Genomic DNA, 26,937 nt, shown 5'->3' with positions numbered 1-26,937 from the left:
CCAATTCATTGGACTACAGTAATTTTTTTAGCAACAGGGAAGCCACAGGAAAAGACAGGAAAAAGATACACTGAAACAGAATGTATCCCGTAATTATCAATTCTGATTCATAATGACTTCATAATTTATAATTCTGAGATACTTACTCTCAATCATTGCTGTTAGATTAGATATATAATCTATTATTACACAGACAATGTATAAAGCATTATTTAAGTATTAATACATTTTGAAAAATAAATGATATATGTTCAAATAATGCTTTGGTTAGAACAATATATTTCATGTTTAAATTGGGGAAGTAGTGTGGCGTAGTGGTAAAGAAGCAAGGATCATAACTGAATAAGGTTGCTGGTTTGATTCTGGTTTGTTGTACCCTTGGGCAAAGTGCAATTGCATCAGTAAAGATCCAGCTGGATAAATGGATAAAACTGAAACCTGTGTAAGTTTCTCTGGATAAGAGTGCCTGCTAAATTATAATGTTATGTAATGTTATCATTGTAAAACACAGGAAGCTAGTGAAAATCTTCTTTTCTAGACATCTTCTTCTTTTTCAGTTCCTCCATGGATACTGCTGACATCTTATATGAGGAGCTGTGCTCCTGGCTAAAGCTGAGAGAGAAATGTGTGGAGGAGATAAGAGCTTTGGCAGAGGAGATTTAAGGGTTGTATAAAGGTGCAAGAATAGCCAGAGTGACTGGCAGCTCTGCGGCTGTACTAGGAAGCCTGTCAATACTTGGGGCTGGAGTTCTCACTCTGGCCACTGCAGGGCTTGCTGGCCCCACCCTGGGTATTGCCATCGGTGGGACAGTCGCGTCTGTGGCAGGGGCCACCACCACTGCAGTTAGTTCTGTGGTGGAGGCAATCAGGTCTTCAGAGAAGCTGGAGGAGCTGAACAAGATCATTAAAAGAGACACGGTGAAAGGGGCGGAGGTTAAAAAACTGTGGGCGCAGTTAGAGGCGGAGCATGAGGGGGTTCCACCCGATCCCTCCGCCGTTCCTCCGGACCCTTCCCCCGGCACACGGGAGGAAATTCGTGTGCGCTTGCTGAGGGCTGCTGCCAAGCGCGAGGGCCTATGGCTGCCTGAAGGCTTCTTCAAGTGTTTTGCAGATGTGGCGCAGAGCAACATCACTTCCTGTGACGGGGCCAGAGCAGGACTTGGTGCCACAGTGTCGTATGTCCTCACCAGGGAAACCGGGCTTCTTGGATTCAGAGTGGCTGCAATAGGGGCGGCAAAGGTGGGATATGGATTTAGAGACAAGCCCTGCAATACCAGCCTTAGATTTGCCTTCCATAATCAATGTTTAAAATGTGCAGCAGTGTAATGTGTGAAGAGCGGAGGTCATTTTAATTGAAATCTTCAGTCTAGGCGAGCATCCCAAGGAGCAACAGTAAAGTGTTATTTTGTAAGCATAGTTCTTCATTCAACAGCAAAGTGTGTAACTTAAAAGCCCATCCATATCTCCTTCCTCATGGTTAAAACAGACAAACAACACCTTCTGCTGTCATTGGCTTCCTAAATACCCTCACATGAGCAGTTTACCATTCTTATTTTATTTAATTTATTTTATATAAATTTTTTTTTTTTTTTTAATTTTATTTCAATTTTTTTTACATCCTATACTGTCCACGTTATACTTATATCTTCTATGTCCTTGATGATGATTGAGCTTGTCTGCTGGCTGTGAAACAAATTGCCCCCTTGGGGATAATAAAGATACCTTGACCTTCTTACTTGCCAGTCTGTGGCAATATGCAACAGTTTGTTTAATACAGTACAATCACAGTTTGAGTTTGGGAATGATGTAGATGACTGCAGAATAGTTCATCACAGACTGCAGATTCACTTTGACACAGCATTTTGACAAGCATATAAAGTTTATATGCTTATCAAAATTCTCTGTGTCAAAGTGCAGTTTTTATATCATATATTATAAACCCACAAGCCATTTATGCATAAAAAGAGATTGCACTAATCACTTAGTGTGCAAAATCTTCATTTCAATGGACAACAGTACACTGTAAAAAATTCTGCTGTGGTTGCCAGAATAATTCTGTAAAAATACAGTAAAAATGTAAACAACTGGACAGAACAACATGTAAGTTTTACAGTTTAAAACTGTAAAACTTTGTAATTTACAAAAAAAAAAAAAAAAACATTTTAAACCAGTAAATCCAACGGCCTTTTTCTGCTGAATCAGCATGACCACGCTGCTATTAAACTAACTCTTTCAGTAAGATTTACATGCAGTTATCACTTATTGTAAATTGAGTCCCATTCAGTTTCACTGAAAAATACCAACCAAACAGAATTGTTTAACCGTAAAAGCCTCATTATAAGACTGTCGGTTAATGGGATTCCCCATTGCATAGAAAAGGCAGCATATACTGATTTTCTGCTTTTAGATACTCTGCTTTGGCTTTAACAGGACAGCGCATAAGCAAACATTTATTTTGCAACCAATAACAATGAAAGGGGAAGGGAAGTCAACAAACAGCAACACAAACCACTTAACGGTGGCACCCTACAGAACCCAAACAAACATGGACAATGAAAGCGAAGGACTTAACTTAAGATAACCAACAGAAAAGATAATTGAACAAACACGTAACTATGCAGTTATTCAACAACAAATCTGTAAATGCTGCATGCTGGGCATTATGGGTAAGGCTCTGCAGGTAACTCCTGTCTCACTACATTGTCCCGGCCGGGTCAGCTGTCCCAGCGACCCCAGAGTCCACAACATCGTCCCTCACTCGGCAGGGCAGTTGACGCTGGCGCCCAGCGGGTACAGTGCTGTGCAGTGCGTAAACCTCACTCCCCGACACCTAAGAGACCTGCTAGCAACGGATGCTAGCACCCATGGGTTTTAGTCTCCTTGCTAGCACGCCTGCCTCCCATGTCTGAGGTCTGAGCTTACGAGTTCGAGTCCAGTATGGGACTATGCTTGTCTACACAACGCAGGTTACACTGCTACTGTTATAGTTTTACTACTATCTTACTGATATATTGTTAAATATAGGCCTACTCAATTCTAAACAGACACATCACCTGTTTTTTAAACTCTTCATATTTACATAATTTTACTGTATTTATACATATTCTTATCTTTAAAGTATAACATATGAATTTGTAAAATGTAATACGGTTTCTTTCTGTATAAAAAAATCTACCTGACAAAAATCCTTATTTTAACACTGTCATGTTGTAATTTTAAGTGTATTGTAATGCTTTTGTATTACAGTTTTTCTGTGTTTAAACTACAGTAATCTGTAAATTTTACAAAGAAATATGATTCTTTTAACATATTCTTACTTTAAAATTAACATTTGTGTTTGGTTCAGTAATTTACTATAGTATACTGTAAATTAAACACTGCTTCATTGTTTTTCTATTTACACTTTTTTGATGTCATGATTTTACATCACTTCACTGTTAATTTCATGGACATTTTTAACAGTGTAAGCTTTATAGTAATTTAATTCTTTTATGAAATAACTACAACATCACCACACTGTTCTTAAGAAAAAAATGCTTTACCCTACACCAGACAAGCAACTCTGATGGGAGAATATTCTAACTTAGTATTTGTATTTTAATGTTTTGGTTGGCCCTATAAATAATAATATGGATTTTTGCATAAATATGGTGAATATTTGATACCTGAAGACTGCTAGGGAAATAAGTTGCAAATTTATTTTGTTAACTTGTTTTTTTTTAGATGAAGTGCATCCATCTTGTGGTAATTTTGTGCTTTTAAATTAAAATTTAAATTCAATCAGCCAATCAACCAATCAATCAATTGGAATGTGTCTTTTTTAACTTTGGAAACAGGAGTCTGTTGGGACAAAATAATCTCAGGCATTCTATATGCACTGTAAATGTTTCCAGTGACTTGAGTTTGAGTGGAAGCAATAATGACTTTTGAAAACATGTCTTCTTCTCAGGTTACAGGTGCGGCTGTTGGCTTGATACTGGCCTTGCCTGAGCTCGTGATGAACTCCGTGGAGCTTGCCAAAGATGATCCAAGCCAAGCCTGCAAGATCTTGAGAGAAAACGCTGACAGAATGCAGGAGGGTGTCCAGGAGCTTAAGGACATGGTGGAGCCAATCAAGTAAAAATTTGCTTCTGCTCTGTTCATAAAATATATATATTTTTCACCATCCAATGCATTCTTTTGATAAAATTTGTGATTTTTGATTAATTTTCTAGACCAAGGCTTATATCCAATGATAATTCTGCTAATATGATATAAATTTTCAGATGCTATAAAGTGTTACTATGGAGTCAGAAAAAAAAACCTGACTATATTTTTTGCATTTTTTTGCTTGCAGTTTTTTTTTTGTTAATATATGTTGCTGTCCTTATAGCTCCTTATACCTAGAAACTATTGTTGCAAGCTCACAAGAAAAAGACTGAAAATCATGCTAAAGATATTATTATCAGATGTCTATCTTTTATTAAATCATTTCAGTAAAATAGCAAAACACTGCCCTGTGAGCGCACCCTATGTTGACTGGATGATTGCACGGTCTGTGGTGATTGCACAGTCTTTCTGAAATCTGGCTGCTGCAACCTCAGGAAAAGCCTCATAGATATACAGTGCCACCTGCTGGTCACCTATCCTGGCATATAAGCTTTATGAACAGTTTAGCAGGAATACGAGCAACATTAAGGGTACTCGTCTTGGTCTGTCTGCTCAAATCCCCAACTCTTTCCACAGGAAAGCATTTGAAGAGATGGCCAAACTCAAGGAATCCATTGAGAACCTGACATCCTCCACATGCTCAGAAAAGGAAGTGGGGAACATTGTGGCATTCGTAAGGGAAATTTGTTCAGATCCCTCCATATGGTCCTGGCTGGATGAACTGCAGCATGAACCTTCTTTCACAAACAGTGTTTGTTATTTTTACAGTGGCATTAAGAGGGCATTAGAGGGGAAGTATCCAAGCACACTGCCCTATCATCTGGACATTGTATTCGTGGCACATGGTGAAATCACTACAGATTTCATACCTGCCAGTCACCTCATGTGTCTGAGCTCAGTTGAAGACGTCGTCTTCTACTCCCCATGGAACTGTAATATAACTGCCACTGCAGCGTACCACATTGCTGTAGGAGACATTCAGCCCAATCGCTGCAATTTCAGTTTTGAAACTGAAAAGGAGGAAGGATTTCACTCGCCCCGGTGCTGGAACAAACTGCAGCAGAATGAAAACAAGGATGCAGAGGTACCTCAAATCATTCTCAGCCCTGTGGCCAGTACTGAGGTTGCATGGTACACCATGATGAAGCATCTTGAAAAACAGCCAAGTGGTAGAGACGGTTGGGTTACGATTCCTTATCTTGCTCCAGCAAATGTTGATAAAACTGCATCTCCCAGCATCCCTTTTCACACTATTACTCTCGCTACAGCAGTGACCCTGTGGGCACTGGGACACAAAGCCACCATACACTTGGCATCGAGTTTGGGATATGGGGAGTTAAAGGAGACAGATCCTTTCTACAGGAAGTGCTGCTTCCAGTATGCTACTGCCCTCAACAAATCATGTATGGCCTACCACAATGAAAGAGAACACTGGGATTAGTAACGATCTACAACACTGCTGACTGATAAATCGTATTTTCATCGTCATCGTGATATGAACATGCGCGATAAACACATCGCAAAAGACTGCCTGAAGCGCGATGAATAATAAAAATCATTATACTAACACGCGCCATGCATTCACACTCAGCATGCGAACATTTGACCTATCACAGTTCTGCCCAATTTGGGGCCTGTGGGCCACGTTTGGACGCGCTCCCTTTGTTTTGGCCTGACATGAGCTGTGCGCTCCCACCGCCACGTTCTTGTGGGTAAGATGATGCGGCCCTTAAAACTGATGTTCCACCAATGAGCAGAAAGGGGCAGGGGCATAATGAGCGCTGGTTGAATAGGAAATGAAATGCGCTAAAGAAGCGTATCTTTGTGATAAACTACAGTCGGCCTTTCGAGGGTTGCCAGTCTGATTTCAAGTGACGTTGCATAAAAAGCTGAAATTGTGTTACATGCTACAAAACCGATTCCCGACAAGGTTTTGGAAAAAGCACTAAAACACCACTCTGCCAAATGTTTATTTACAATGAAATGCTAACCGTGGAAACAAACCATGGAAATTTTTGCGCAGAACCGAGTGCTGAAATTGATGACTAAAATGCATGTTTTATTTTAAGTTGATGCAATCTCAGTAAGGAAACCAAACTATTGCCATTTCAGTCACACAAGTCAGTGCAAAATCACTACCAATTAGGCGAAATAATTATGCCAAACCTGGCAACCCGGGTTAGTGGATTCTGTTGCATTTCTGACCAATAATCTGTTGTTGGTGTTATTAGTTAGCCAACGTTACTATATAAAAAAAATTACCAAATCATTCCAAGTTACCCTGTTAATGAAAAGCTAATTTTCGTTAATACATTTTGATATTGTGGCTCATTAGCTACCATATGGGGGCATTTTGTGATCGTGTGTAACTTAAACGTTGCTCAATGTAAACTTAATATCCAATATTGATTTGTTATTCAGTCACTATGATGTTTAACTTTATATTTTGGTCAATTTTTCAAGCTGAAGTCAAATTCCACTCTTTGATTACAAAGGTGGACAATACAGCTGTTTTCACCTTAATTTTCTAAAGCACCTTGAGTTGCATGCACTTTCTGTCAGAAAGGTGTCTTTCCTTTTAAATATGTTTATGCTCCCAAAAAGAAGCATATGGATGTTTTATGTTTTTGACAGTCATCTCTGAAAATTAATAAAATTACTGTTAAGCAGATTAAAGAGTAGTGTTTTTGTTATTTTGAAATTTTATTTTAGATTTAGAATGTTAATTTTCTATAAACTATAATACATTTTAATGTAACATAAATTCACATTTCAATAAAAGCATGTTCAAAATAATTTATTTCATTTCTTTATTCAGTGGGCATAGGCGATTCAGTGTTTGAGGTCTATGTTAGCAGTATACCTATTAAAGCAGAAAGACATAGGAACTGTATAGCTAATATACACACTTCAATATTTGTTTATTTATCACAAGTGATATCGTCATTGCAATATTGCACAATGCTATCGCACATCCAGATTTTCCTCATATCGTGCAGGCCTAATCCACAATATAAAAATCTCTCACGTCTTTATATAAAATGAAAATGTAAATGCCTTTAAATATTGAATTCAAGTTCAAAAGCTTCTGTCTGTTATGTAGAATTGTAAAAACAATGTTGTCCCCAACTGATAGTAGGAGCTATTGAAAGAGTATTGACATGCCAGAACTGTTTCAAACACGCTTTACATAATTAGAAAAGCTTGACAGAGATTTTAATGCTTAAAATTTTTGGAAAAAAACGTCATTATATTACGTCAGATTGACAGAAATGAAAGAGACTATGAAATTACAAAATTGCTAAATTAAAGGTTGCAAATGGAACAGAGAAACATTTTAATTTACTTAAGATTATGACATGCATATTCTGCAAAGCTACAAGTATTAGTTATATCTATATAATATCTATGGGTATATAATTATATATAAAAAAAAAAAAAAACAATTCAAATACATTGACCTTTCCTTCTGTATGATATTTTATTTAAAAACACTGAAATTCAGAAGTAATTTTAAGGTGACCTTTATTGGTATATTCAAAAACATTTTCAAGAAAAATAAAAAAGTGAATTATGCTATTTGACTTTATATTTTAATTTTTAGCAGACACAGTCATCCATTGCAACATGCTTAGCTTATATCAGGATGCATTTATCAGCTGGGTAATTACTGTCCATAAGACAGAGTATGACCAAATGAACAGGAACACAGTAGCGAGGGTGATTGTGTGTGTGTGTAATTGTTTGTGCATTTGTGTGTTAAATGCTGATGAAAATCCACCCACTATCAGCACTTCCAGCTCTTCTCACCCTGGCCCTAGTCCAACACAACACCAATGGCAGATGCAGGTAGAACAACTGAGTCACATCATTACCCAGGCTCTCCCAGAGTGTGTTGTAAAATGGAAAGTTGGAATTCAGTTTCCCAGAGCTGAATATAACAGTAGGAGAGGAGTTCTCAAAGCTATGAACAGCAGCACAGCAGTGGGGGCGATTGCGTGTGAGAGTGTGAGTTATGAACTTGTCAAAGTCCACCCACTCTGCACTTTCTGTTTTTCCCCTGGCTTCAATCCAACACCACACCTCCTGCAGTTGTGGGCAGAACCAGGAAGTCACTCTCATTCTCTCTCTTTCTCTCTTTTGCACACTTTCAGTTTCAGAGAAACTAAACTCAGTCTCTATTGGTGTATGCGGTAAAATGGCTCAAGCTGTAGATCTACTGGATCAGGATCAGTTCAGCTGTCCAATCTGTCTGGATGTACTGAAGGATCCGGTGACTATTCCCTGTGGACACAGTTACTGCATGGGCTGCATTAAGGGCTGCTGGGATCAAGATGATCGCACTGGTGTCTACAGCTGTCCCCAGTGCAGACAGACCTTCACCCCAAGGCCTGTTCTGGGCAGAAACACCATACTGGCTGCTATGTTGGAAAAATTAAAGAAGATGGGACTCCAAGCTGCTCCTCCTGCTCACTGTTATGCTGGACCTGGAGACGTGGCGTGTGATGTCTGCACTGAGAGAAAGCGCAAAGCTGTGAGGTCCTGTTTGGTGTGTCTGGCCTCTTACTGTGAAACTCACCTCAAACTTCATAACGACCTTGATCCAGGAAAGACACATAATCTCATCAATGCCACTGGACACCTTCAGGAGACTATTTGTCCTCAACATAAGAAACTGCTGGAGGTTTACTGTCGTACTGATCAGCAGTGTATCTGTTATCAGTGTACTATGGAGGAGCACAGAAGCCATGATACAGTCTCAGGTGAAGCAGAAAGGACCGAGAAACAGGTGAGGACCGGAACTCTTTAGTTGTAGCTCTCTGGTATGTTTCGTTATGTGTTGCTAAACCTTCAAATTCACAAGTTCTGTGTCATTGCTAGAAATGTTTAAATTTCATTGTTATTTTTTATTTGAATCTGTTAAATGGACATTACTTAAGGCCAGGATAGTTCTAGATAATGACCTCAAGTAATTCACAGTATAATGGATATGTATGTTTGGAATATGATCATTTTAATTAAACGTTATGAGTACAGTATAAAATAAAGAGGGAAAACTTTCATCACAGAAGCAGCTGGGGGCGACACAGAGGAAATTCCAGCAGAGAATCCAGGAGAGAGAGAAGGAGCTGCAGGATCTGAGACAGGCTGTGGAGTCACTCACGGTGGGTACTGACCAGAGGAGGAGACAACAGCTGACTGCTGGGAGAGCCATTTCAGGGCTCAGTCAGGGCTTTCCTCCAGTCAGCCAGTGAGGAGCCCGCTGTTGGGCCACTTTCTACCCCTGCGGGGCTCAATTCCACTGAGCCATGTTGTGGGGAACAGGCTGCCTGGGGTTAGGCTCCCTAGTTAACATGTACAGCCCTCCTCTCTCTGTGTCTCCTAACAGCGCTCTGCACAGGCAGCAGTGGAGGACAGCGAGAGGATCTTTACTGAGATGATCCGCTCCATTGAGAGAAGGCATTCGGAGATGAAAGAGCTGATCAGAAATCAGGAGAAATCTGCAGTGAGTCGGGCTGAAAGACTCCTGGAGCAACTGGAGCAGGAGATTGCTGAGCTGAAGAGGAGAGATGCTGAGCTGGAGCAGCTTTCACACACAGACAATAACATCCATTTCCTCCAGGTAACATTACTGGCTCTCTGAAGGTCTGCAGTACAGTCCAGTGGAGCTGCTCCTCATTAATTGTCTGACTGAAATATTTGGTCCACTCTCTCTCTCTCTCTCTCTCTCTCTCTCCTCTTCTTTTTCTCTGCCCCTTGTAGAGTTGTCAGTCTCTCTGTGCCCCTCCTGGACCTGGAGTTGTACCCAGCGTCACTGTAAATCCACACTTCTGTTTTGACGCTGTGAGGAAATATGTCTCTGAACTGAAAGTGCGACTGGAGGACGTCTGCAAGAAGAAACTACTAAACATGTCTGAATCAGGTCTGTAATAGTTTTAAGCAACAGTGTCTTGTTTTTTACACATACTGTTTATAAATGGAAAATTAAGTGAAATTAAAATGAATATCTTTCTTAAAATTGTACAGATAAAATATGCACCAGCTTCAGATTATTATTGTCAGGATCCTCATGTGTCCCTTGTCTCTCTGCCTCCTCCCCTCTCTCCCTCTCTCTCCACACAGTGAAAGAAGTCCATATTATAGAGCCCTGGAACAGGCAGGACTTCTTAAAATGTGAGTCTGTTACCTCTGAAATTTTCAGCTTTAGGTAATGAACACACAATACACAAACACACACACAAACAGGCACGCACACAGGCACGCACGCACGCAATCTTATTTGCTGAAAACACAGCACCAATAGCTTGCAAAGAGTCTGAAAATACCGAATATTGAAATGAAGCTGTAAACTGGCAGAAAGAGGATATAGAACAATAATCAGTGCAGAATATGAAAGTACAAATACAGCATCAATAACTAGGACTAAAATGTGGAAGTTATATATATATATATATATATATATATATATATATATATATATATATATATATATATATATATAATTAGGGCATTACAAAATGAGAGAGAGAGCTTATAAAGAGTTTATTGTTGATTGTAAACTGTAGATGTCTTCTCATATCTCTTAAACCAGATGCCTGTCAGCTCACACTGGACCCTGACACAGCGCACAGAAACCTCCGTCTGTCTGAAGGGAACAGAGTGGTGGCACGTGGAAGAGAGATCTTGGCATATCCTGATCATCCAGAGAGATTTGCCCACTGGTCTCAAGTGCTGTCCAGAGAGGGTCTGTCTGGACAGTGCTACTGGGAGGCTGAGTGGAGTGGGGAGAATGGGGTAGAAATAGCTGTCTCATACAAAGACATCAGCAGGAAAGGAGGAGCTGATGACTCATCTTTAGGACGGAATGACAAGTCCTGGAGTTTGAGCTGCTATCCTTCCAGTTACTCTTTCTGGCACAATAATAAGAGCACTAAAATCCCTGCCCTCCCCTCTTCAAGAATAGGAGTGTACCTGGATCACAGGGCAGGAACTCTGTCCTTCTATGGCATCTCTGACACAATGACCCTCCTCCACAGAGTCAAGACCACATTCACTCAGCCTGTTTTTCCTGGATTTTGGCTGGGTATTACTTCTGGCATAAAAGTGCATTACAGGAGATGAGAGAAGGTCATTCAGCAGTCTTGATCAGAGGGGGACTACATATTTAGAAATATGTAGGTACAAACATGAAATTAAATTCCGTGTAAATACTGCAAATGAAAATGTAACTTAGAAGCGTCCTTCTGACAAGATGAAAAGTTAATCTTGCGTCTGGAGCTTGTTTTTGCATAATGACCGCAGCAGAGCCAGAGGTGAGTTTTGCTGTCCTGGTAATTGTGTTCAGGTTCAATGTCTTAGCTGCCTGGTCCTCTTAAGGTCACAGTGTAGAGACACACTGGTAATGTCTTTACTAGAGATGCTGCGCATGTGCTGGTTTCATTTAGAGATCAGTGCTCTAGCTGAGAAGAAAAGTTGTGGTTATTGCAACATTGCTCACCATCGATACACTGGTTGCATCCAAGAGTCTAATTTACTTGCAGTTTTTTCAATTTATTCTGTTGCTTTTGGACTAATTTGAGAATAAAAGATTGCATTTTTTTCTTTTGCTTGATTGTATATTCACGGTTGAGTGTGTTGAGTCAGAGAACAGGATTCGTCCCACGGCTGTGTGTATGTTCTAGCAGTGAATACAGATCCTTGGTTTCCACACATTGTGGTTTGTGTCCAGATGTGAAGGTGGTCTGAGCAGGAGTGGGAGGGATGGCCATTAGTTTTTTTTTTTTTGTGAAGCTGATTTCACCACAGAAATGGTGAAACACAAATAATTGTTGCAATGCCATTGTTAATAAACTTATTGCTTAATCTTAAAAGCTACTGTTTTTCTTTTTTTAACATTTTAAATAGTACTTTAAAATAGAAGCATGCATGGAACCATCATAAGCTTTAACTAATGTTTTGATAAAGTGGATAAATATCAAATATGGAATCAACTGGATTCCATCCCCTTTGGTGGAATGACCTCCCCATGACAGTCAGAACTGCAGAATCTCTGACTAACATCTGCAGACTGAAAACAACTTGGTTCAAACCTCATCTTGATTCAGCTGGCACTGAAGTCTAAAAATTCATGCTACAACCTCAAACTTCCTGTTGCACCTAAAATATACATAAGCATACGCATATACATACAACAACAACAGCATATAACATATATCTCTGCTCTTAGCCTAACCTTCTTGTATGCACCTTTGTAAGTTGCTCTGGATAAGAGTATCTGCTAAATGACAAAACGTAATGTATGCGTAAATATTCAGTTCAAGTTACTGGCTAGGCTCTGTTAGTCAGCTCAGGTTGTTAACCACTGCACCACACTGTCAGTCCAGAGTCACTGTTTAATCCTCTGTATGTTTAGAAAACAAGGCTTCTTTAAAAGCCATGAATCCCTGATATCTCTGAGGTTGGAGTTTACCTGGGAGTACTGATCAGCAGTTTTTCTGTCTGCTGTGTACAATGGATGAACAGAGACCATGACATCCTCTCAGCTGAATGAGAAAGGACTAAGAGTCATGTAAGTACTATAACAATTTGTCATCTGACATACTTTAATGTACAATAATGATTAATAACTGTGGCCATTCCTTACACAGTTACGGTTATGCCTTTTATACAGGATAATACAGGATTGAAATAATACAGGATTGAAATTGGTGTTATATAATAAAGGCTTGTGGATTTTGAATGGGAATCAACTTGGCTGGAGCAGCTAATTCTCTACCTCTAAAACCAACTCCATTCATAGCTGAGCAGCATGTTATACAAATGTATGCATACTCATTTGAATAGGAATCTGATGAGAAGGACAATTCACTGGAGTTGGGTGTCTGAAGTGAATTGCCCCTCCTTAGTGCTTCTGTGGAAAAACATTCCACAGAAGCAATTGGGAGAAACACAGAAAAAATTCCAGGAGAGAGAAGGAGCTGCAGGATCTGAGACAGGCTGTGGAGTCACTCATGGTGGGTACTGACCAGAGAAGAAGACAACAGCCGGCTGCTGGAAAGAGCCATTTCAGGGCTCAGTCAAGCCTCTCCTCCAGTCAGCCAGTGAGGAGCCTAGTGTTGGGTCACTTTCCAACCCTGTGGGGCTCAATCCGGGGTCTCAGTAAGAGCTGAGTGAAAGGCCATTCAGAGTGAATGGAGCAAGAGATTGCTGAGCTGAGGAGGAGAGAGGCTGAGCTGGAGCAGCTTTCACACACAGATGAATACATCCATTTCCTGCAGGTAACATCACTGGCTCTCTGACAGTCTGCAGTACAGTCCAGTGGAACCGCTCCTCATTCATTGCCTGACTGGAATATTTGATCCACTCTTTGTATCTCTCTCTCTCTCTCTCTCTCTTGCTCTCTCTCTCTCTTTCTCTCTGTGCATTTTGTAGAGCTGTCAGTGTCTCTGTGCCTCTCCTGGACCTGGAGAATTACCCAGAGTTCAATCCAAACTTCTCTTTTTAGGCCGTGAAAAAAAAACTGTATCTGAACTGAAAGAGCAAATGAAGGAAATCTGCAAGGAGGACTTCATAAAAATGTCTGAATTAGGTCTGTAATAATTTTAAGCAAAATTATCTTGCTGGTTTCATACATATAAAAAATTAAATTCAGATACAGCATAACTGACATTCTTAATCATACAGATACTGTATGCATTCAATGTTTTTCAGATACTTCATTTTCAGTATTCTCTTATCTCCCCCTCCCCCCCCCCCTCTCCCCACACAGTGAAAGAAGTCCATATTTTAGAGCCCAGGACCAGAGAGGACTTCTTACAATGTGAGTTTTGTTTTCCTTTGCCAAAAGATATACTTCAAACACACATGCACACCTACATGTGAAAATAAGGAAATACTAGGGCCTTACAAAATGATCTGGAGAAAGATGTTTTTTAAAAAAATATTGCTGATTATAAACACTGGATCTCTTCTCACATCTCTGCCATCAGATTCCTGTCAGCTCACACTGGACCCCAATGCTGCATATAGAGAGCTCCGCCTGTCTGAGGAGAACAGAGAAGGAAATATGAGGCTTTAGAAAATATGTTCAATCTCTGTCAGCTGAGAGAAATCAACATCCAAAGCAGTTTAATCCACTTTAATGATGAAAAACGTCTCTTGTAAATATGGTGTTTAACATAATTATGCACGTTAAGAGTTTTTAATCTGGCATGGAATAAGTGTCATTTACATATAGACATTTATGATCACTTTCCTGTAGTTCAGCATTGTTTGTAGAAATAAATTCTTGTTTTCCATTCCACACATGTTTAAATGTTAAGATGATCTGAAGAGGATTTGGATGGACTGCTGTGAGCTTTTTTATGAAGTTGATTTAAGTACAGAAATAGTGACATGAGCATTACGTGTTAGAGTGTCATTTTTATCAAACTAAAGCTCTGAAAAAATGAAAGCAGCTGACCGTTCTTTTGTAATGCCTGAAAAGTACTCTTTCATAAAAGAGCAAAATGCAAAATACATATAAATGGATAAGACCAAGTAATGTGACACCTCCGGGTGAACTCATACAGGTTATAATATGATACAGTATCCGTCTGTTTCCATGACTACAAACATCACCATGGCTGCAGAAGTTGTAGTGTGCAGCTGGAGATCCGAGTCACCAGAGGCAACTCTGTACCTTCCTTTGGGGGTGCCCAACAACCAACCTGTGACCATATCCCCTACAAATGTCCAGTCCCCTAGCAACTGTCATAGACGAGTGTTAAAATGGTAGAGACGCAAATCACACTGACTGTCCCCTCCCAATGGGCTTGCTCCTCTCAACCGTGATACCTGTCTGTGCTGGTCCCTCAGTGGTGGAATGAACTTTCCATGAGGGTCAGGACAGAAGAATCACTGGCCATCTTCTGACACAGACTGAAGATCCACCTCTTCAGACTGCATCTTGGGTCCCCTTCAGTCTCCATGGTATTGTATGTATTTGACTTCCCATAGTTTCTAGGTTGTCTTAATTTCAGATTAGCACAAGTTAACTTGTATTGATACTTGAGGGCTGTTGCACATGCTTTTCCTGCTCTGGGAGTGTTATTAACCAAGTCTGACACTGTTGCTCATAGAACTTGGATTAATACAGTTCTACTGTTCTACCCCCCCCCCCCAAGTTTGACCCTACATATGACATCTGTCCTTACTGGTGGTTTGAATCTGTGAGTCAGAAAAGAAGTTAAATGAGGAAATAAACCATGTTGTATTGTTACTGCCTTGGTGGTATTTAGATAAATAAGCACATATGATCATCATCCATTTAGGTACTTGCTGAAACCCAGTTCTGCTTTACATATTTTTTAAATAAATTATTCCTTGCTTGAGTTTAGTCTAACAATCAATGCACCAGTCAAGTTGTAAAAAATAATTCAAATGCTGCATTCTGAGTTGTCCTGCTCTCCTTTGGATAATTAGTACCTTTGGGGATAAAGGTAGGTTTTGGGAAAAGTTTGTATGAAAAAGTCACATTGGATTAGTTACCAATAAGGATCGAGACTGTCCCTCCTGGAGTGCTGTTATACAAGTTTTGAACTATTTCTCATAGCTTATTGGGCCAGTTTTCAAGAAGGAAAGCCTCTAGTTTGAGAGATAAAGGGGGTGGACATCTTCTCAGCATTCCACATTCAAGAAGTTCCCATAAAATGTTCAATGATGTTTAGATCTAATGATTGGGTAGGCTGTTGATGGTGCTTGAGTTGATCCTGGGGAGTTTAGCAGCATGTATGGGGGCATTATCATCTTGGAATACAGCAACATCTTGAGGAAATAAAGTTTGCACACCATAGGGTGCACCTGGTCATATATATTGGCTTTGTATTTTTTAGCTGTAATTCTACCTTGAAGAGTCATATGGACCATAACAGATCCACCACTGTGTTTAACAGCTGGGAACAGGCAATCTGATTGAAGACTTGCATTGTTTTTCATTGGCCTTGGTTATAGGTGTAAATATCATTAATATCTTGTTTATGTTAATCTAAATCTAAAAAGCATAAATATCAGCTTTGTGAAGCTCACAATGAACAATTGCTGTAACAGCTGGGTCACAGAGGTGTAAATGTGGGTGTGTGGTCATCTTTAAGGCCATTGTTTTGTGATTTTTAATAACTATCTTGTTAAGTGTTTATCTATTCCTGTCAGTGAGTGAGTGATCTTTCCAGATGATGTTTCTCCTTGTTTGGCATACGCTGTTACAACTTTCAATACTGTTCTTATTGATATGTTAAATAATTTAGCTGTTTCTGTAACTGACATCAAAAGAAGAGTCTGTTTTCATTCTGTCTTTCCAGTATTTTGACCATTATTTGACCAGTATTGGTGTGTTCAATTTCAGGTCAAGCCTGGATAAAGCTTCTGGACAAAGATGACCAGTTTTTCACCCCAAACATCCCGAGGTATGTTGTATTGGAGTTCTTGATTCCCTTTGTCGTAATTAAACTCCAGAACCAATTTATGCCATTTCTCTGTTAGTCCACTATCTCTTCATATTTCTGTACAGGCACAGTACCAGTAAAATCTGGTAATATCTGGTTATGATAATGGGAAACATATATTTAAAGACAGTAAAGACAGTTAAAGACAGTTTGATCTAAATACTTATGCTTAAATGCTTGGAATTTATTTCTTAAGCAAACATAAATAGTGAAGTTGATGCCTAAGTATTAATTTCTTTTTTAAAAAAATATGAGGATTATTTCCTTTTCTTTTAAATTGCATGTCTGCTCAGAATATAAGCGACCTCTTGTAAACCGTGTTTGCTTGAGTGGAGACTTGATTACACAGAATAACTCATAATGAAACATGTTATATGTTCTCAAACATTAAAACCAAGCATGTTAGTTTTAATGTTTAGTTCTCCAATAAATTAATTTAACTAAATGAGTAGAAACATAATTTGTAGTCGTGTCACAACAACCGGCAAATTTAGAATAAAAGTTTAATTTCGAGACGGAATATCGTTCTCCCTGATCACGTTTTGTGAGCGCGCCACTTCTACTGACTGGATCATTATCAAAAACACGCAAGAACCATCAACTTGAACCTAAGCCTTAAACATGCACCGCTCCCCGGGAAAAGAAAAGAAAAGGAAAAACAGACATTACATCGTTTCTGGTGTAAAGACTGTATGGTAGATGATAGTGATAGGCGTGTGTGGATTTATTTAGCGACCAGTTTTCACGTTAGTCATCTTTGAATAATTTGGCGATAGCGATTGTATCCTGGGCTATTAGCTAGCTAGTTTCTGTACTGTTGAAACTACTGTACGTTAAATAAAAATTGATTTCAGGATACGTTGAATTCATGTTAAACGACGACCGCAAGCACAATAAACCCATTAAACAGGTTTTTAATTTCGAAGATAACTCAGGGCTCCCGCTCGTTGACACAGCAGATTAACCGGGACGACACAGCCAGAGACTCTGGCTACAACAGTCGTTTAAAAAGCACTGGGCTAAAAAAACATTTGACTTCACGAGGTAACCGCCTTTGTAAATCAAGGACGTAGAAAGTATTCTGGGCTACTCACCGCACGCTATTTTCGGTATCAAATTCTCTGTAGCCTACTACTGAACGGTATTCTGTTTCAGTATGTTGTAAATTTCCATACATAACGTTAGCTTGTTACTTATTTCGCTGGTCGTTAATGGACAAGCTAACGTTAGCTAGCCACCTGTTTCGTCACTGATATAGGCCTATTGCTGAGATAAAGTTAGGTACTTTAGGTTAGATAAGTTAGGTTAGTGAGGTATCAGCTAGCTAGCTAGTAATACCGGTGGGAGAATTGTGTGACCAACTTTGTGAGGAAAACTTCACCACAGTATTCAGTAGACATTTTAAGTTTTAGAAACTGCAGATGAATACATGTTTTAATTAAGTTAAACAAAAAACGTTCACACAGTATGTACTGTACTTCCACGCTTTCCTGTTGTTCAAGGCCATAGATTTTCATCAACGTTGCACCTGTTTTCCTTGGCTATACAGTGAGGGAAAACCTGTCTGCTGTGTGTAGTCCATAACTGGTAGTCTTCTGCTGTGATTGGATAGCATGCCATCATTACATCAAAGTGTGACATTTGGTTATGTGGATTAGTGTCATACACTTTCCATCTCCACTAGGAAATTAAGTTAACTCTTATATAGGCCTAATAAGACACATCTTATTAGTTATTAGTTGGGTGACACCTTCAAGTTGGGCAAACTCTGCCCCAGATGTGCATCTCCTATGTCCAGGTGAGCTTAGTAGTAACAGAGGTGTGCAGCTCTTCTTGAAAGCACTTAAGCGGTGTTTGCACGTGCATACCTTCTTATTTCAAGCCATCCTGATATTGTTTTATTCTTCAATCAAGATATTATGCTCCTTTAAGGACTGGGATTACATATACAGACATACAATTCATAGCAAGTTGTGTCCCCCCCAATATCAAACTCTCTCCTACGCCCTTTCTAACTGTATCAATGCATACATACACGCATACATACTCCTGTAGTACGGGCCGGCTTTGCTCTCACTGCAGCAGTGACCCTGTGGGCACTGGGACACAAAGCCACCATACACTTGGCATCGAGTTTGGGATATGGGGAATTGAAGGAGACAGATCCTTTCTACAGGAAGTACTGCATATATTATGGTACTGCCCTCAACAAACCACATATGACCTTCTACAGAGAAAAAGAACAGTAGGATCAGTAATCCTCTCCGATGTCTTTAAATATTAAATATTGAATTCAAGTTCTTAGCAGTGAGGGTGATTGCGTGTGAGAGTGTGAGTTATGAACTGGTCAAAGTCCACCCACTCTACACTTTACACTTTCTGCCCACACCTCCTGCAGGTGTGGGCAGAACCAGGAAGTCACTCCCATTCTCTCTCTCTCTCTTTCGCACACTTTCAGTTTTCAGTTTCAAACTAAACTAAACTCAGTCTCTATTGGTGTATGCGGTAAAATGGCTGAAGCTGTAGATCTACTGGATCAGGACCAGTTCAGCTGTCCAATCTGTCTGGATGTACTGAAGGATCCGGTGACTATTCCCTGTGGACACAGTTACTGTATGGGCTGCATTAAAGGCTACTGGGATCAGGATGATCTTATTTGTATGTACAGCTGTCCCCAGTGCAGACAGACCTTTGCCCCAAGGCCTGTTCTGGGCAGAAACACCATACTGGCTGCTATGTTGGAAAAATTAAAGAAGATGGGACTCCAAGCTGCTCCTCCTGCTCACTGTTATGCTGGACCTGGAGACGTGGCGTGTGATGTCTGCACTGAGAGAAAGCGCAAAGCTGTGAGGTCCTGTTTGGTGTGTCTGGCCTCTTACTGTGAAACTCACCTCAAACTTCATAACGACCTTGATCCAGGAAAGACACATAATCTCATCAATGCCACTGGACACCTTCAGGAGACTATTTGTCCTCAACATAAGAAACTGCTGGAGGTTTACTGTCGTACTGATCAGCAGTGTATCTGTTATCAGTGTACTATGGAGGAGCACAGAAGCCATGATACAGTCTCAGGTGAAGCAGAAAGGACCGAGAAACAGGTGAGGACTGGAACTCTTTAGTTGTAGCTCTCTGATATGTTTCGTTATGTGTTGCTAAACCTTCAAATTCACAAGTTCTGTGTCATTGCTAGGAATGTTTAAATTTCATTGTTATTTTTTATTTGAATCTGTTAAATGGACATTACTTAAGGCCAGGATAGTTCTAGATAATGACCTCAAGTAATTCACAGTATAATGGATATGTATGTTTGGAATGTGATCATTTTAATTAAAAGTTATGAATACAGTATAAAATAAAGAGGGAAAACTTTCATCACAGAAGCAGCTGGGGGCGACACAGAGGAAATTCCAGCAGAGAATCCAGGAGAGAGAGAAGGAGCTGCAGGATCTGAGACAGGCTGTGGAGTCACTCACGGTGGGTACTGACCAGAGGAGGAGACAACAGCTGGTTGCTGGAAGAGCCATTTCAGGGCTCAGTCAGGGCTCTCCTCCAATCAGTCAGTGAGGAGCCCAGTGTTGGGCCACTTTCTACCCCTGCGGGGCTCAATTCCACTGAGCCATGTTGTGGGAAATAGGCTGTCCGGGGTCTCAGTAAGAGCTGGGTGAAAGGCCGAGTTAAAATGTACAGCCCTGCTCTCTCTGTGTCTTCTAACAGTGCTCTGCACAGGCAGCAGTGGAGGACAGTGAGAGGATCTTTACTGAGATGATCCACTCCATTAAGAGAAGGCGTTCTGCGGTGAAAGAGCTGATCAGAGATCAGGAGAAGGCTGCAGTGAGTCAGGCTGAAAGACTCCTGGAGAAACTGGAGCAGGAGATTGCTGAGCTGAAGAGGAGAGATGCTGAGCTGGAGCAGCTTTCACACACAGAGGATCACATCCATTTCCTCCAGGTAGCATCACTGGTTCTCTCACAATCTATAGTACAGAAGGGGGTGTCACACAAAGACCTCTCCACTGGAGCTGCTCCTGATCTCCCCTCATCAATGTGTGCTGGAGCGGATATGGCTGTGGGTTGGAGTACACTGACACAGTGATAGTATAGTTTCCTGTTAGTTTTCCTGTTTGCTTGTTAGGACTGTCTGTCAGCCAGTCTAAATTCTTATTGCTTTCTCTGTCTTTTTAGAGTTTCCCATCCCTCTGGGACCCTCCAGGGCCTGGAGATTTATCTAGCATCACTATCAATCCACACTCCTCTTTTAAGGCTGTGAAAAAATATGTCTCAGAGCTGAAAGAGCAACTAGAGGATGTCTTCAAAGGAGAAATGTTCCACATCTCGCAAGAAGGTCATCACAGCAGAATTTTTTTGTTCTTTGTATTTCATATAACCCAGGATACATATACCTGGGGAAACAGACCTTTTAATTGGGGTCCCTCAGCTAAGTACATTGTAAGTGAGAGGGTGGCATTAACAAAAGAAGCTGTCTACCCTTGTAAATATATTTTACTTCACCTGGCGTTGCAAAACTGATCAATGATGTCATCCACTTTAAATTACATTGTTTCTGTTGTAACCTGTCCATGGATTTATGTTTGTATTTTATTCAAATGTATGATGTGCTCCAAAACATTGTAAAATGATTGTGTGATTATGTTGTATTTCACAATTTGCAAACAAATTTAATTTGGCTGAAGCAAATTTGTTTTGTCAGAACTCAGGCTGGGACTCAGACGCAGAAAGGGAAGACTGGTACACGAAGGGTATTCCAAAGGGTATCCAAAAACGGGGTCAAAACAGGCACAGTCCAAAACCAGAAAAACACAGAGACCAGTACCAAAAATCAGATCCGAGAACACGAAGTTGAGCAAAACAGGCAAGGCAACAGAACCGGCAGGCAGAAACAGGAAAAAGAACAGCGAGTAGTGTAACAGAAGACTGAGATGAACTGGCAACAGGACAAGAAAACAAGCAGGGTAGATATAGGGCTCGGCTGATGAGGAGATGGGATGCAGGTGCGCGGGCAGGCAGGTGGAGACGATCGGGTAATCAGGTGGGCGGAGATAGGGCGGAGAGCAGGGCAGGACAGGAACACAGGGAAACAGTAAACATGAACACATGGAGGGGAAACAAAAACAACCGGCTTAAGATGCTGCAGTCCTGACATGTTTGCCAAGTTTAAGGAGACCATCTCCTTAGCCTCCTTCAATAATATCTTAACCACAGTCAGAATATTGGGTTCTGATGACGTTATTGGAAATGTATGACAGTACTGTTTTGTGTCCTGAATTCACTGTCAAGTCTACGTGTCTCTGTCTGTTTTCGCAGTGAAAGAAGTGAATGTGTTACCGATTCCAGAAGCCCAAACCAGAGACGACTTCTTGCAATGTGAGTCCCTAATGAAACCTAAGGATGACAAATTTTAAGAATAAGGAAAAACACACAAATTGTAAGAAACAAACCAGAGAGATGTAGAAGTGTAAAATATTGTTACTGATGAAAATTGACAAACCGTGAATAATCCTTCTGATTTTCCATTCTAAGATTCCTGCCACCTTACCCTGGACCCCAACACAGCGCACAGAGAACATGTTCTGTCCCCAGGGAACAGAGAGGTGACACGGACTGAAATTTGGCATGGGTATCCGCAGCATTATGAGAGATTTTATTATTGGGGCCAAGTGCTGTGCAGAGAGGGTCTGTCTGGACGCTGTTACTGGGAGGTTGAGTGGAGTGGGAGGCAGGTTTATATAGCAGTCTCGTATAAAGCGATATGCAGGGGAGGTTTAGGTGATGAATCTCTCCTTGGACACAATAAAAATTCCTGGAGTTTGGACTGCTCTCCTGCCAAATTCTACTTCAGGCATGCTAATGAGCATACTTTCATCCCTACTCCGCCTACCTCCTCCAGAATAGGGGTGTACCTGGATCACAGGGCAGGAACTCTGTCCTTCTACAGCGTCTCTGACACAATGACCCTCCTCCACAGAGTCCAGAAAACATTCACTCAGCCCCTCTATCCTGGGTTTAGAGTAAAGAAAAAGTCTACTTTGAAACTGTGTGATCTGTGATTGTAGAAGAGCTGATTTAAAACTGAAGATGATATAGCTGGAGAATTCACCTCAATTAAAACTGAAGAGGACGCCAATAAAAAGATTTTGGCTGAATTAGAATACACCTGAAATAAGATTGTAGAAAATCAATCTCTGTCTACTGCAGACATCAGTCTGTTTTCATCAGTCTTTTTGGATCAGTAGTATATTTTAATCCACTTTAATAATGAAAATTTTGGGGCTGAAAATAGTATGTATAATCTGGCAGGGTTCATTGTTGTTAATTCCCTGTCATTTAATATGAACTCACATAAGTTCTACACTGTTGCTACAACATACACTATATGGACAAAAGTATTTGGCCACACCCGTTTTTCAGTGTTTGGGCTAGGCCCCTTATCTCCAGTGAAGGGCAATCTTAATGCTTCAGCATACCAAGACATTTTTGACAATGCTATGCTTCCGACTTGTGGCAACAGTTTGGGGAAGGCCCTTTTCTATTCCAACATGACTGTGCCCCAGTGCACAAAGCAAGGACTATAAAGACATGGTTTGATGAGTTCGGTGTGGAAGAACTTGACTGGCCCGCACAGAGCCCTGACCTCAACCCCATCCGAATACTTTTGTCCATATAGTGTATATTAACATTGCAGGTTGCTTATTATATTTCTACAGCTTCTGTGTTTCCACTCATACTTTTCCAAATATGAATTTGGTCTGAACAGGAGCAAGAGGGGCTTCTATGGGCTCTTGAAGCTGATATCACCAGTGTGAATACCAGCATGAATAAATGTTAGAATTCTATTTTTGATTAATTTAATTGATAAAGCTCAAATTACTTCAACGTTGTTTTGTAATGTTTTAAAAATGATATTAAAACAGAGGCATGCAAATAAACATGGCATGGTGCTTTTTTAAATGTACATCAGCATTTTGCAAGATGTGAAATTCATGAAGTAATATTCTTATATATCGTAACACTGAAAGCAAAGTCAAAAATGCTACAGATTGACGGTCACTGTCATTTTTACAAAATCTGTCTTCATTCACCTTATTCCAAACATCTGACTGCAGCTGTGGTTTTAGTGGAAATAAAGATAACAAATAGGTGGGAGGAGCTCAGTCTGCAAGTACTGGCTGTGCTGACCAAGCTGGATACCAGTCATATCATCAGCCACCAATGACCTGCAGCCCACAGCAGAAGAGCAATTTGGATTCATTCCCCTGGGGATTGTGGCAAGGAGCACAGAGAACCCAAATGCAGAGATGACTCGAGACTCAAGAGGTTTTATTTCAAAAAAAATATCTTTACTGGGCACTGACATAATACTAATGGGCTTGGGCCAGAGTACACACAGACAAGGTATGGCAATTCAAGACTGAGCACAGACAGGAACAAAGGGTAGAACTTAAATAGCAGTGAACACAGGTGCAAACAATAACTAATCAACACAGGTGAAACACATGAAGTAAATGAGACATGGAGAAAACAAGGAAGTCATACGGCCATCTGGTGGCCAACCCGGGAAGCAGCAGCTGCATTCCTGTCAGGGATAGGGATGCGTATGCCGGCCAAGGCCTCTTCATCTCACCGGTCTCAGGCACCCAGTTGTTTCAGCGCTCATCACTGCCAGCGAGTTGCTCAGGTGATGTCAGTGGAGTGACATCTATCCACCAACGAGTGTCTGCTCCACTCTAGCTCACTCTAGGGCTTGCATTGTGAAAAACAGCTGTATTGGATGTGCTTCCTGCTCAAGTGCAGAGGTTGTCATGGTGAGGCAAGGTCTTTAACATCAATCAGTGTTAAACATAAGGGTAAAAAAAGGGTAAAAAAAGGAAAGACTGTATGGCTGCAGGGGGTGTGTGTAGTTTCTCAATTTTGCATATGTAGTATGTTCCTGCCCTCTTCAGGATATGAGAATAAATGCAGCTTCTTGCTGGGATTCATAGCCTGTACAGTCTGCTGCCATCATGAAGATAATTAAAAACCAAAGCAGAATTTTTTTTGAAGTGTGTTTACATGTGGTATTGGATGTGTATTTCTGTATGTTTCTTTATTTTAATGTTAAATAGGCACACCTGCATTAGCGCATGCAGAGGCAGTTCACCAGCACAGAAGATGCATTAGCCAAGTTAACTGTAAAAAAAAAACAAAAAAAATTCATCTGCTGGAGTGCATTCTGAGTGCCCTGTGCTCCTTTCAAAATTCATCTCAGGCTCAAAGTTAAAAAAAAAAAACCCATCATGACTTCATTTATCTAACTCTCAACCAGAGCCAACAATGAAATGTCACCCTGTCTTACACACACTGCCAGCCCCAACACAAACAGACACACACTCCACCTTTACTGAAGACCATCTACTTAATAAAGTCAGAAACAAAATTTACTATACTGATTTAAAAATAGACTAATTTAAATCAGGAAGAAAGAATGTGTCTGTGATGATCAGCTACGCTTTCCAAGTCAATAATGGAAGGAGGTGTCATTGATTTGAGAACCATGCATTTTTCATCTTTTCTTATCAGGTATGCTTCTCTACTTCCACTTAGATCCTGATCAGCTGGATAAATACTGAATCAGATCAAGTTAATAATTTAACTCAAGGAAAAAACCTGGCTGCAAGTCAAACCTACAACTGTCTGTTAGCTAGACCAGCTCCTCTATCACTAAACCACACTGTCAATCCACACACAAAATCCAGAGAGTTTGACTACCTGAGCCACAGAGGTCTTACAGGACCTCTCTATAAAAATACTGTTACACCTACAGTACTCATCTTGTCTGTGACTGCTTGGGGAGCTGGGGTGGATGATCCTGCAGTGGGGGAGACGTGGTCTCAGGGTTGGCCAGAAATTTGTAACATTTACCAATATCAGCTGGCATTCAATAAGGTGTATAATGGCTTCTGCTAACATGGCTTGGGTGACACGCTCCCTCATGAAAAAGTCCTGTCCCTTGAATTGAATATAACAGTAGGAACAGAGTTCTGTCAAGACAAAAAGCTATGAGCAGCAGCACAACAGTGAGGGCGATTGTGTGTGTGAGTGTGAGGTATGAACTGGTCAAAGTCCACCCACTCTCTGCACTTCCTGCTTCTCTCAGTCTGGCTTCAGTCCAACACCACACCTCCTGCAGTTGTGGGCAGAATCAGGAAGTCACTCCCATTCTCGCGCTCTCTCTCTATCTCTTTCACACACTTGCAGTTTCAGAGAAACGAAACTAAATTCGGTCTTTATCAGCGTGCAGTAAAATGGCTCAAGCTGAGGATCTTCTGGACCAGGATCATTTCAGCTGTCCAGTCTGTCTGGATGTACTGAAGGATCCAGTTACTATTCACTGTGGACACAGTTACTGCATGGGCTGTATTAAGGGCTGCTGGGATCAGGATGATCATACTGGTATGTACAGTTGTCCCCAGTGCAGACAGACCTTTACCCCAAGGCCTGTTCTGGGCAGAAACACCATACTGGCTGCTATGGTGGAAAAATTAAAGAAGATGGGACTCCAAGCTGCTCTTCCTGCTCACTGTTACGCTGGACCTGGAGATGTGGCGTGTGATGTCTGCACTGGAAGAAAGCACAAAGCTGTCAGATCCTGTTTGGTGTGTCTGGCCTCTTACTGTGAAACTCACCTCCAGCCTCACAATGAATCTCCTGCATTTAAGAAGCACAAACTGGTCCAAGCCACTAGAGAGCTACAGGAGAAGATCTGCTCTCATCATGACAAACTGCTGGAGGTTTACTGTCGTACTGATCAGCAGTGTATCTGTCTACTGTGTGTGATGGATGAACACAGAAGCCATGATACAGTCTCAGCTGTAGCAGAGAGAACTGAAAAACAGGTAAGGAACACAACACCTTTCAAGGAGTTCTCTGATACAGTATATTGCAAAGCTGATGATGAATAACTTAGGCACTTAAAGTTATGGTTTTTAATATTGAAATCATCAAATGAACATTTGGTCTCCAGTGATGAAGTGTCAGGAAGTGAAGACAAGCCACCTCTCAGTGTCAGCTCTGATCCCCCTTATTCACTCCCTGAATCAACACAGCTGAAGAATGCAGTTCCCTTAAACACATTTTAGAGGCTCGACTTACTACATAAAGCCAGCCCAATTCTGTACAACTCTCTCTCTCTCTCTCTCTCTCTCTCTCTCTCTCTCTCTCTCTATATATATATATATATATATATATATATATATACAGAGATATATATAAAAGCTTCTATATATATATATATATATAAATATATATAT

At 40.6% G+C, this 26,937-nt stretch overlaps 3 protein-coding genes across 3 annotated transcripts in view; all 3 read left to right on the top strand.

The window, feature by feature from the left end:
- The first annotated feature begins 8,347 nt into the window (after nucleotides 1-8,347).
- Nucleotides 8,348-11,271, top strand: LOC118796359 (tripartite motif-containing protein 16-like). The gene is made up of 6 exons (XM_036555207.1): nucleotides 8,348-8,938; nucleotides 9,219-9,314; nucleotides 9,539-9,772; nucleotides 9,913-10,072; nucleotides 10,273-10,323; nucleotides 10,742-11,271. Exons 1-6 carry the CDS (start codon nucleotides 8,348-8,350, stop codon nucleotides 11,269-11,271), a joined length of 1,662 nt encoding a protein of 553 aa, XP_036411100.1.
- A 7,870-nt stretch (nucleotides 11,272-19,141) lies between these two features.
- On the top strand, nucleotides 19,142-22,698 carry LOC118769766 (tripartite motif-containing protein 16-like). Its single transcript, XM_036517071.1, has 6 exons — nucleotides 19,142-19,732; nucleotides 20,013-20,108; nucleotides 20,349-20,582; nucleotides 20,816-20,975; nucleotides 21,956-22,015; nucleotides 22,172-22,698. The coding sequence occupies exons 1-6, from the start codon at nucleotides 19,142-19,144 to the stop codon at nucleotides 22,696-22,698; spliced, it is 1,668 nt and encodes a 555-aa protein (XP_036372964.1).
- A 3,234-nt stretch (nucleotides 22,699-25,932) lies between these two features.
- LOC118770716 (tripartite motif-containing protein 16-like) overlaps nucleotides 25,933-26,937 on the top strand; it is a 3,241-nt gene continuing 2,236 nt past the window's right edge. The window contains exons 1-2 of the mRNA XM_036518485.1: nucleotides 25,933-26,229; nucleotides 26,320-26,523. Of these exons, the coding sequence (XP_036374378.1) occupies nucleotides 25,933-26,229; nucleotides 26,320-26,523 (501 nt within the window). The remainder of the gene's footprint in view (nucleotides 26,230-26,319; nucleotides 26,524-26,937) is intronic.

This window comes from Megalops cyprinoides, chromosome 2, assembly GCF_013368585.1.
Source record: "Megalops cyprinoides isolate fMegCyp1 chromosome 2, fMegCyp1.pri, whole genome shotgun sequence".
NCBI lineage: Eukaryota > Metazoa > Chordata > Actinopteri > Elopiformes > Megalopidae > Megalops > Megalops cyprinoides.
This window is presented reverse-complemented; position numbering and strand designations above follow the sequence as displayed.